The 12,983-nt window shown below is 45.4% G+C and overlaps 1 protein-coding gene across 1 annotated transcript in view; it reads right to left on the reverse strand.

The window, feature by feature from the left end:
- Positions 1-6,670: 6,670 nt before the first annotated feature.
- Positions 6,671-12,983, reverse strand: part of gpm6ab (glycoprotein M6Ab) — a 66,858-nt gene continuing 60,545 nt past the window's right edge. Inside the window, exon 6 of the mRNA XM_070896715.1 lies at positions 6,671-7,045. Coding sequence (XP_070752816.1) covers positions 6,893-7,045 — 153 coding nt within the window. The 3' untranslated portion in view covers positions 6,671-6,892. The remainder of the gene's footprint in view (positions 7,046-12,983) is intronic.

The raw sequence follows: 12,983 nt of genomic DNA on the forward strand, positions 1-12,983 counted from the left end.
GGTACTCAGCAAGATAATGGGACTAAAGGCAGTTAAATTCCCTGGACCTGATGGCTCGCATCCTAGGGTCTTAAAAGAAGTAGCGGCAGGGATAATGGATGCATTGGTTGTAATTTACCAAAATTCCCTGGATTCTGGGGAGGTCCCAGCAGATTGGAAAACTGCAAATGTAACATCCCTATTTAAAAAAGGAGGCAGACAACAAGCAGGAAACTATAGACCAGTTAGCTGAACATCTGTGGTTTGGAAGATGTTGGAGTCCATTATTAAAGAATATTAAAGGGCATTTGGAAAAGCAAAATTCGGTCAGGCAGAGTCAGCATGGATTTATGAAGGGGAAGTCATGTTTGACAAATTTGCTGGAATTCTTTGAGGATGTAACAAACAGGGTGGGTAAAGGGGAACCAGTGGATGTGGTGTATTTGGACTCCCAGAAGGCATTTGACAAGGTGCCACATAAAAGGTTACTGCACAAGATAAAAGTTCACGGGGTTGGGGGTAATACATTAGCATGGATAGAGGACTGGCTAACTAACAGAAAACAGAGAGTCAGGATAAAAGGTTCATTCCCTGCTTGGCAACTGGTAACTAGTGGTGTGTCGCAGGGATCAGTGCTGGAACCCCAATTATTTACAATCTACATTAACGACTTGGAAGAAGGAACTGAGTGTAACGTAGCCAAGTTTGTTGACGATACAAAGACGGGAGGAAAAGCAATGTGTGAGGAGGACACAAAAAATCTGCAAAAGGACATAGACAAGCTAAGTGAGTGGGCAAAAATTTGGCAGATGCAGTATAATGTTGGAAAGTGTGAGGTCATGCACTTTGGCAGAAAAAAATCAAACAACAAGTTATTATTTAAATGGAGAAAGATTGCAAAGTGCCTCAATAAAGCGGGACCTGGGGGTACTTGTGCATGAAACAGGATATTATGCAGGTATAGCAAGTGATCAGGAAGACCAATGGTATCTTGGCCTTTATTGCAAAGGGGATGGAGTATAAAAGCAGGGAAGTCTTGTTACAGCTATACAAGGAATTGGTGAGGCCACACCTGGAATACTGTGTGCAGTTTTGGTTTCCATATTTACGAAAGGATATACTTGCTTTGGAGGCAGTTCAGAGAAGGTTCACAAGGTTGATTCCAGAGATGAGGGGGTTGACTTATGAGGAAAGGTTGAGTAGGTTGGGCCTATACTCATTGGACTTCAGAAGAATGAGAGGTGATTTCATCAAAACGTATAAGATTATGAGGGGGCTTGACAAGGTGGACGTAGAGAGGATGTTGACACTGATAGGGAAGACTAGAACTAGAGAGCATAATCTTAGAATAAGGGGCCACCCATTTAAAACTGAGATGAGAAATTTCTTCTCTCAGAAAGTTGTGGATCTGTGGAATTCACTGCCTCAGAGAGCTGTGGAAGCTGAGACATTGAATAAATTTAAGACAGAAATAGACAGTTTCTTAAACAATAAAGAAATAGGGGAATATGGAGAGCGGGCAGGGAAATGGACCTTAGTCCATGATCAGATCGGCCATGATTGTATTAAATGGCGGAGCAGGCTCGAGAGGCCGTATGGCCTACTCCTGCTCTTATTTCTTATATTCTTATGTTGCTCTGGGATGATGTAAGGTGCAGTGAGGAAGATTCAGTGTCCCTTTACTGTTTTTTGAATTGCTGTAAACCAGTTGTGCGACTGGTAAACAGCTTTTTTTAATTTCAAAGAGTCCAAACCCATAATGAGTGCAAAAGTATCAACTTCAGCAAAAACAGATTTTCCTCTGTTAAAATGATTGTAGGTTTATTACAGATTTTAACACCATCTTTAGTCAGTCAAATTCTTCCTGTAATCTAATGAGAGTTGTTAACTCCATAGATCCCTCACCCACCCCCCCCCCCCCACCCCGCTAACTGACCTTTGTCCTATTCCCTCTGGATTTTCCATTGTATAATTGGCCCTGTTTATAGCATTTACCGTTTGCAGATCATTATCAGGCACCACTGATGGGGCAAAAAGTAATTGTTAAAAACCTTGCTCAGTAAGGTAAGTTTACTTCGAACCATAATTAAAAAAACGTTTTAAAAAATCAGAAAATATATATTTTATATAAGACATAAATAACTTTAATTTAAATTAATCTAAAATATGTGTTGTATTTTTTCTATTTTTTATTTCCTACTTACGGAGCTCCCATTATTATGAATGAGAAAATACTGTACCTGGATTGGCTGCCCAGTGTCAATGTGACTTCAGCTCCAGCATACAGACGTCCCGATGTGCACGCGCTCCGATGCGCAGGGAGGCCTCATGACCGGGATCGCCAGTGGGCACAGCAGGAGCAGATGGGTGTGCATCTTTTTTAACTTTTTCAGTCGATCGCCCGAGGGAAGATCTCGACCGGGATTTCTAGGCCATTATTTTGGGATGCAGTACACGAGTAATTTGAGACGTGACATGTGGTGAGTGTAGTGTGCTTGGGAGGAACAGGTCCCTTTGGACTTATGGTTTCCAAAGCTCTCCATCACTAGAGTTTTCCTCGTCATGTCTGGGTCTGTTGTATGCTAATTGATAGAGATTGATTGCAATGATTAGTCACCAGATCCATTATCATTGTATCTTTTTTTTTAATTCATTACTGGGATGTGGGCATCGCTGGCAAGGCCATTCCTAATTTCCCTTGAGAAGTTGGAGGTGAGCTGCTTTCTTGAACCACTGCAGTCCATGAGGTAAAGGTACTCCCACAATGCTGTTAGATAAGGAATTTTAGGATTTTAATCCAACAATAATGAAGGAACGATGATCTGTTTCTGAGTCAAGATGGTGTGTGACTTGGAAGGGAACTTGCAAGTCATTATGTTCCCCTGCCCTTGCCACTCTAGGTGATAGAGGTCATGGGTTTGGGAGGCATTATCGAAAAATCCTTGACAAGTTGCTGGATGGTAGAAGGCGAACTAGAAGTACCTTGGTTTTTTTCGTCCAGCAATTTCTGTGTTCCGATTTGATATATTGTTTCCATCTTATTTTGTTGTAAATATTCTGTGCAATGAAAAGACATTTTAGGGAATGGGTGTTGCGTTGGGTTAGGACAATATCCTTCTAACCGCTAGAATCTGGCTTGAAATCCAACACAACTGATGGGACAGAGGTCTCTTCTGCTTGCTGGCCGTAAGTGGGTTTGGCCAGACTCAATGCAGATTTTACTGTGCGTGGGCCTAATTTAACACCAAGGTAACCTCACCCAGAAGGACCTCAGGATGGCTGGTCTGCACAATGGAAAATGTCACTGTTGGACAAGTAGGGAGGTGTGTTTCTGATGTTGGGATCGAGTCCCATTGTCAGGGCAAAAAAGAGGGGGGCTTCAACATTTAATTTTACTGAATTTGCACCTCTGGTGGGCAGCTTCATCTGTTGGAAGCACATATGAGGAATTCAAGAGCATTGCACACAAATATCTGACCACAGTCAAGAAATCAGGCGTAGTTTCTGATAACTTTTGGTTTGCGAGACTCCCTGCAGGAACTACAAGACTAAGATACATCTAGTTCGCCTTCAACCATCCTGGCAGTCGCATCATACAACAATAATGGAGTTATTGATTAATAATGGCAATAAATCTCTATCAATTGATCTACAAAGCTGTGCTGTACTTGGCTTGGAAATGCTCAATGTTGATGCTGGGCAGGTCAAAAGTGGATATTGTTTCATCCTTCACCACTAACCTCCCTCATCTTAATAACAGCAAAAATGGTCTTTCTCTCACATACACAAACACATGTGCACACACACACACACGCACAAGGGGCTATTTTAACTGACCAGCTTTCAATAAGTCTCCCCATTGAGTCGTCCGGTTGATCAAGATAGATACAACATCTCCACAAAGGAACAACTACACAAATTTATTTTTATTAATTAAATTGCAAGCATGTTCTTCCTACAATCAAAAAAAAGCCACTTGTCAAGCTGTTGGCACATTCATGTACAAAAACAGATTAATTATACAGCCTGCTACAAAGCATTCTTTGTGAAAATACAAAGACTAGTACCAGAAAGCCAATAGCATTAAGTTATTACTGAATACAAGACATCATATATGAATCAAAAGGACATGGATTAAATCGACACAACCTATAGATATCACACAAAAGGAATCAAACACTACATTAAAATAGCATAAAGAGAGTCGCAGCATAATACTGGCAGCATCGGAACCATAATACTGCACACAACCGTTGATACAGTAAGACAGCCTAGGGTTAAAAAAAAACTTGCTGGCCGACTCTCGAGAAACTATCCCCATATCTAGTGTATAACCATGCCACGAATAACAGCTACGTCAAAGTTCTTACCTAATACAGAAAACGCTTAGAAATTACCAAATGTTGCATGACTGTTACAGTATAAAGCAGATCTCAATTCCTTTAACTTCATTAGAAATGCACTTACATCAGGAAACAGCTCACCATAGTTCACAATGGGTCCGAGAGGTGGACCGAAAAGAAAAACAAACTCGGATTTTACTTCCAAAAACACTGATGGAGATCTTGTTCAGGCTACAGGGAGACACCATACTGCGTACATACAGCAGGATCAATAGGCAATACAGAATAAAATTCAACACACCCATTTTGGTCCAGTATTGACAGATCGTTCTCAATGACTTTTACGTTACAAATTTCACTGGTAGCTTCTCCTTCGGCTAAATATTTAACATCAACTTTTGCCATTAGCGGCCCGATTATGTTCACGATGAAATCTTTCTTTTTTTTTCTCCCCCAGTCATGTCAGATACTACATATTTTACGTGTGAGACTACTTTCGCTCGGTAAAGAACGCTCGATTAAACTGCCAAAGGGTTGGCCGCTCGATCTGAAGCGGGTATTTATTGTCGGCACCGAACAGAAAAAAAAAGGCCCCGAAAGCATTATTTCCCCCGTTTCCCTTTTGTTGTGAAGTGCTCGATTAAAGTTTTCGCCAAACACGACAGTTAAGAAAAAGACCTAAAACAAAACGGAATGTGAGAGTGTGTGTCCTGTGGCAGTAAGCTCCTACGAAACGGGGTACGTTTGCGTCGCCTATTGTTCGGAAAACATTCAATATTCAGTGTGTAACTTACCGGGCTCTTGATGGTGTACCTGCATGTTTCATGAAAATGTTAACCCCCACCCCCACCAAAACCAAAGCCATTGACAGGCAGCTTTCGTGGGGAGAACAAGCCGCGCTATTAAAAGTAAGTAATCAAAATGGAAGTAGGCTCGTTCAGTCGGCGTAAAGGAACAGACGGCTCCAATCATAAGTGGATGGAATGACAGACAGCGATCTCCAAAATGATGGGAGACCGCCCACATTCCCGTTTCGTCACAATGGCCTCACTGCCAATACACAGCTAGTCTGTCAGCATTCAAACAGTGATTTATTTTCAATCTCTGATAATACACCAAAACATTTAAGATCTTGGTCTTTCCTTCTTGCCTTTGTACAGGGCCAACAGAGATACATTGGCTACTTTGACCACCTTGAAGCGGACACCAGGAATATCACCAACAGCATGGCCCTTACGACCAAAACCAGCAACCAGAACTTCATCGTTCTCCTCAATGAAATTCAAGCAACCATCGTTTGGAACAAAAGCTGTGATTTGCTTGCCATTCTTAATAAGCTGGACTCGAACACATTTTCTGATGGCACAATTGGGCTGCTTAGCCTCAACACCAACTTTTTCTAAGACTATTCCTTTGGCGTGGGACGTACCACCAAATGGGTTGGCCTTCAGGGCAGTCCCCAAAAGACAGGCTAACGTTCCAGGTGTAGAGCCTTTTATTATCTTTTTTAAAAAAATATCCAATAACCAAGGAATTTCCCAATGGTGACATTTTTCCAGTGTGGGGCGAGAGCAGGAAGCAACACTGGCACAGTCATCAATGCACTGGAAAAAGGGGTGAGGGAGGGGGTCCCAAGGAGGGCTGCAACAAAGAACATTTCATATATCCCACGAAAAGGCAGGCACAGCCAGGACCCGGACCGGTTCCCATAGCGATTCCAAATTCCAAATTTTTTATGGAATTTGGCCCATTTTAGCCGGCATGCACCAGAGGCCCCGATTACCAATGAGTCTCGTGAAGGCCAAAAGACTGCTGAAATTCTTCAATCCCATGCATTAGAAATGAATATTGAACTGCTCGGTCACTGTAAGACACTGACCCTACCGATAATTATAAAAATTAAGGATGTAATGTTATTAAAAAAAAAACAGTATGAACATGATTATTAGATTCAGGATTTTATCAGCTCACAAGTATTTCTAAGGAACATTTTGCACTCGGACAACTTTAAATAGGGAAAAGAATAGTAGGCCTGGAAATGACTGCAGGTGATGTATAATGTGAACGGTTATCAGGCTGGTATCAAGTTCCTCTCCTTTAACCGAGGCAATAAACCATTTGCAATAAATGGGTTCGCAACTCCATTAAAATAACAGAGAGTGGAATTTGATACGAGTGCATTAAACATTTGCACAATAAAATCAGCAACAGTGATCTCCCAGCTTAAGTTTTCCCTTCCCCTTTCCCTTGTATATGGTCCTGCTACCAATTTCCTATCAGTAAAAATAAAAGGAATGTTTAAAAAAAAATCACCGTTACCAAAGTCGCTTTTTAAAAAAATCGATCAGAATTATTTTTTTACAAACCCAATAAATTGAAATTTCTTGTGTGAGTGAAGCCAGGACTAACGCTATACCAAATGACAAGGCTATCAGATTTTTAATCACATTTTTTTTTTGTGGTCGGGTCGCATAGGAACTTACTGAACCAGTAACCAGGGTCGTGAGTCAGTTGTTAAGCTTTAGTCAGACACAAAGCAGTAACTGGTGCGAGCGAGGGGGCGGGACTCTTTATGTATAAGCATTTAGCCGCTCTTTCGAGCGGGTGGAGTGGATGTCATGCAGCTCCTGCTCCTCCTTTGATTTGATGTCCTCGTACTTTTGCATTCTGCAGGCATCTTTCACATAGGCCCAGTTGGCAGACAGCACCATTAAGTAATGAACCTGCAAGGCAAAATACAGGGGTGGAGGACCTTTAGTAACAAGCAAGCTCCGTGGCAGACACAGGAGTTTAATAGTGTTGCTGATGCACACACGTGCACACATGTATACACACACGCGCATTTATACACACACGCGCGCGTGCACAAACATTCATGCACAATTCGCATATACATGCATGAATGTACATACATGGATAAATATTCGCATGTACATGCGCGCCAACGTTCCCTTTAAGCTGCACGGCCGTGCAGCACTCTGGAGGCTCCATGCAGCCGACTCACCGGCTTTTAAATGGAAAAATCGCGCATGCGCGGAATTTTGAATGGGCTGCACAGCCTGTTAAAGGGGTCGCGCGGCCCAAAGAAAACATTAGCGGGAGCATTGGTGCCCACACAGATGTATACATAGGCGCGAATGCATACAATAAAAGGAACAGAAAGAAATGCTTAAGGGAATCGTAGTGATGACGAGTTAAAAGCGAAAGCATTCAATCTCGACACATGGTAAAGGGACTCCAACACGCAGAGTGACAGGAATACCGGCGGGGGGGAATGGGGGTTGGTGATGGTAAAGGAGGACGTGGAGAGGGATGGCGGGGGGGTGGGATGGAGCCAGATTGACTCCTAACCTGGACAACTCTATAGGAGAACCAGGAAGGAAAAGAAGCATAAAAAAAAACTTTTAACAAATATTGAAGGAAAAGCAAAAGGTTCACAAAGCAGAAAAGGAAGGTGAATGGTCAAAAACACCGCAGACATACAAAAAGAAAGACTTGCATTTATATAGCGCCTTTCATGACCACCGAATATCTCAAAGCGCTTTACAGCCAATTAAGTATTTTATGAACTGTAGTCACTGTTGTAATGCAGCAGCCAATTTGCACACAGTAAGCTCCCACAAACAGCAATGTGATAATGACCAGATAATCTGTTTTAGTGATGTTGATTGTGACATATTGGCCAGGAGACCAGCAATAACTCCCCTGCTCTTCTTCGAAATAGTGCCACGGGATCTTTTACATCCACCCGAGAGGGCTGATGGGGCCTCGGTTTAACGTCTCATCTGAAAGACAGCACCTCCAACAGTGCAGCGCTCCCTCAGCAGTGCACTGGGAGTGTCAGCCTGGATTTTTGTGCCCATGTGGCTGGAGTGGAACTTGAACCCACAACCTGATTCAGAAGTGAAAGTGCTACCCACTGAGTCACAGCTGACACAAGTAGGTTCAATCAATAGAAATAAGGATCCCTGATAATGTTAGCCTTTCATTTTATATAAAATGTAATCATACCAAGCTTTGCAATATCAATTTAACACACCAATTACTCTCCCCAATCTCTTTTCCTTCTGAATGCTCTTCATAGGTTCTCCTGAGTGACAGACCGTGTAGTTCAACCTCTCTTGTCATTGATCACACAGCTATTATCGAATGCTTTAATCCCCAATAGATCTACCCATGACTATTTACTGAAAATGATTATTGAACCTTGACTTGTAATCGCCTAGGAACAAGGCCCGAGATTTAAAGGCCTGCCCAACAGGCTGTAAATGGTTTCAGTGCAGGATTAAGTGAGAAAGATCAAAATGCTGCAACCGTTAGCACCGTAAAAACAGGCCCGTTCTCAGCCGCATGTCTAGCTGGGCCAGTCGAAGCCTCAGAGCAACAGTGGACTGGGCCTTACTGAGGCCTACTCGTTGACGATGGTCCCAGCAGCAAGCTTCAGTTTGTAATCAAACAGCCATAACAGGGAAACATCGGGGTGAGAGTTCAGGCCTTCCTGGCGGAAACAAGGTTGTAGCCCCCTGAAAATGGCGGGCAATGACTTGCCACTATTGTGGCCGTGGATGGTATGATGCGTCCCCTTGAGACATGTAAAGTCCTTACTCTACAATATGAAACCACACGAGGCACATTCTGGGAACAAGGTCACTCTGTGACCTTAACTCTTTATTCACAGGATCTCAAGTGATGACCCTGCATGGGACCTCCCTTTTTAATACCTGTGTGATCAGGTAAGGAGTGTCTCCCACAAGTTCACCCCTTGTGGTCAAGGTGTGCATTCAGGTTGAGTGTATACAGTAATACAGTGGTGTAACATTCTGGTTACATACATGACATCACCTCCCCCCCCAAAGTCTTATTGGGATCATAGGTTTATACTTTCAGGTGGTCTACGCTCCCTCGTGGAGCGCTGCAGTTGGGGCTCTGGTTGTTGGACACTGATGTGAGTGTCTGTCACCTGTGGTGACTCCGGCCTGTCCGGGCTGACCGCAGGGACTGTGCATTCTTCTGAATGCTCTTGTTGCTCGTTCACTGGCGATGTTGTGAGCTCCATCTCATGGTCTTCTTCAGGTTCCTCCGTGTCGATGCTAAACCTTTTTTTTACCTGGTCCAGATGCTTACGGCATATCTGACCATTGTTGAGTTTTACCACGATGACCCTATTCCCCTCTTTGTCAATTACAGTGCCCTCAAGCCATTTGGGCCCCATAGCGTGATTGAGGACGAATACAGAATCATTTATTTCTATACATCTGCCCCTCGCATTACGGTCATGGTACTCGTTTTGTGACTTACGCTTGCCCTCAACTATGTCGGTCAGGACCGGGTGAATGAGGGACAACCGAGTTTTGAGTGTCCGTTTCATTAGTAGCTCTGCGGGCGGGACCCCCGTCAGCGAGTGCGGTCAGGATCTATAGGCCAGCAGGAGGCGTGATAGGCGGCATTGTAGGGAGGGTCCCTGAATCCTGAGCATACCTTGCTTAATGATTTGGATCACATGTTCCGCCTGGCCATTGGAAGCCGGCTTGAACGGCGCCGTCCTGACATGGTTGATGCCATTACCCGACATAAACTCTCGGAATTCGTAGCTTGTAAAACATGGGCCATTATCACTAATCAGGATGTCCGGCAAGCCATGGGTTGCAAAGATCGCACATAGGCTTTCCACGGTGGTGGATGATGTGCATGAATTCAGAATGATGCACTCGATCCATTTCGAGTAAGCATCTACCACAATAAGGAACATCTTACCCATGAACGGGCCTGCGTAGTCGACATGAATGCGTGACCATGGCCTGGTGGGCCAAGCTGAGCGGGGCCTCCCTGGGGGCATTACCCAGCTGGGCACACGTCGTGCACCTGCGAACACAGTGTTCCAGGTCTGAATCAATTCCAGGCCACCAAACGTGTAACCGGGCAATGGACTTCATCAGCACAATGCCTGGGTGCTCGCTGTAGAGTTCCCTGATGAATGCCTCCCTGCCCTTTTGGGGCATAACTATCCGGCTGCCCCATAGTAGGCAGTCGGCTTGGATGGAGAGCTCATCCATCCGTCTGTGGAACGATCTGACCTCCTCAGGGCATGCTCCGTGTGCGGGCGCCCAATCCCCAGTCAGGACACATTTCTTAATCAGGGATAGGAGGGGATCTCTGTTTGTCCAGATTTTGATCTGGCGGGCTGTGATGGGGGAGCCTGCGGTGTCAAAGGCATCGACAGCCATGACCATCTTGGTACTTTGCTCCGCTGCCTCCTCGGTGGTGGCCAGTGGAATCCTGCTGAGCGCGTCAGCACAATTTTCAGTGCCGGGCCGGTGCCGGATGGAGTAGTCATAAGCAGCCAGCGTGAGAGCCCATCGCTGTCTCCGAGCTGATACGTTGGCATTGATAGCCTTACTGTCTGATAACAGGGATGTTAATGGCTTGTGGTCCGTCTCTAATACAAACTTCCTGCCAAAGAGGTACTGATGCATTTTTTTTACACCATAGACACATGCAAGCACTACCTTCTCGACCATGCCATATCCCAGTTCTGCTTGAGACAGCGACCTGGAGGCATAAGCCACAGGTTGTAGTTGACCCTCAGCATTGCCCTGCTGCAACACGCACCGAATCCCATAGGACGATGCATCACATGTAAGAACCAATTTTTTATAGGGGTCGTACAGGGTCATCAACTTGTTTGAACAAAGTAGGTTTCACGCCCGATCAAAAGCCCGTTCCTGACAGTCCCCCCAAAACCAATCGCAACCCTTACGCAGGAGCACGTGTAGCGGCTTCAACAACGTGCTCAGGTTCGGCAGAAAGTTCTTGAAATAGTTCAACAGTCCCAGGAATGAACGCAGCTCCGATGTGTTGCAGGGCCTCGGTTCTCGTCGAATCGCCTCTGTTTTGGATTCGGTGGGCCAAATCCCATCTGCAGCAACCCTCCTGCCCAGAAATTCAACCTCAGGAGCTAAGAACATACATTTAGACTTCTTGAGTCGCAGGTCTACCCGGTCCAGTCGGCGTAGCACCTCCTCCAGGTTGTGGAGGTGTTCCTTGGTGTCTCGACCCGTGATGAGGATGTCGTCCTGGAATACGATCGTTCCAGGAATGGATTTGAGCAGGCTTTCCATGTTTCGTTGAAAAATCGCGGCCGCTGATCGAATGCCAAACGCGCACCTGTTATAAACGAACAGTCCCTTGTGCGTGGTGATGGTGGTCAGTTGTTTAGATTCGTCAGCCAGTTCCTGGGTCATATAGGCTGAAGTGAGGTCCAATGTGGTGAACAGCTTGACGCCTGCCGGGAGCGGGTATTGATCTTGTAGGGACACCCGAGTGATGGTGGCCTTGTAGTCGCCACAGATTCTGACAGAGCCATCCGCTTTTAGGATGGGAACGATGGGGCTCGCCCAGTCGCTGTATTCAACAGATGATGCCCTCTCTCAACAGCCGGTCCAATTCGCTCTCGATCTTTTCCCGCATCACATACGGCACCGATCTGGCTTTGTGGTGCACTGGCCTGGCGTCTGGGGTGATGTGTATCTCTACTTTAGTGCCCTTGAAAGTCCCGACGCCAGGTTGGAATAGTGAATCGAATTGTTGCAGAACTTGTGAGCACGAACTTCGCTCCACAGATGACATTGCATGAACATCCCCCCATTTCCAGTTCATCTCGGCTAACCAGCTTCTCCCCAACAGTGTGGGACCATTGCCCAGGACAATCCAGAGCGGCAGCCAATTCACTACCCCGCTGTGTGTGACAGCCAACATTGCACTGCCTAGCAACGGAATGATTTCTTTAGTGTAAGTTCGTAATTGTGTCTCAACACGTGCTAATTTTGGTCTACTGGCTTTAAATGGCCATAGCTTCTCAAATTGCTGAACGCCCATGAGTGACTGGCTGGCCCCAGTGTCCAGCTCCATGTGTACAGGGATACCATTTAATAAAACCCTCATCATCATGGGTGGCGTTTTGGTGTATGACCTGTGAATATTCGCCACATGGACCCGCTGAACCTCTGCATCCATCGATTCACCCCAAGATTCATCCTGCCGCAAAGAACCCTCTTCTGGTCTATCCGCCTCATATATTAGTCTGGTTGTAGACTTCCTGCACATTCGAGCTAAGTGGCCACTGAGATTGCAGTTCCTGCAGACAAACTGTTGAAATCTGCAAGATCTAGCTGAGTGTTTTCTCCCACACCTCCAGCATGAGTTAAAGTTTCCATTGTTGGGAACAAAGGGACTATGGCCAGGCATTCCACACTGACTGACCCTTTGACTGCTCTTAAGTACCCTATTAGTGGGTGTCAATGGCCCCATCCCAGGCCGCATTGTCCGCTGTGATGGCATGAATGTCCGATCAGCCTGCCATTGTCTCTGTTGAATTTCTACTCTGGGGTCTATTGCTGCCTGGGGGCTGTCGAACTGCCCCTGCCTGCCTGCGGAGCTCTGAGTCGCATTGATGATGTTGACTCCCTGATCTCTCGCCACGTTAGAGGCAGAATTATTTTCGTCTCTTCCTCCCCCGCCATGAAAATTTGAGCTAGCAACGCCGCCGCTTCCAAGGTCAAATCCTTGGTCTCAATTAATTTGCGAAAAATCCCCGCATGACCGATGCCCTCGATAAAGAAGTCGCTTAGCATCTCCCCCCTGCAGGCATCTGTGAACTTACGG

This window comes from Pristiophorus japonicus, chromosome 1 (genome assembly GCF_044704955.1).
Source record: "Pristiophorus japonicus isolate sPriJap1 chromosome 1, sPriJap1.hap1, whole genome shotgun sequence".
Lineage (NCBI taxonomy): Eukaryota > Metazoa > Chordata > Chondrichthyes > Pristiophoridae > Pristiophorus > Pristiophorus japonicus.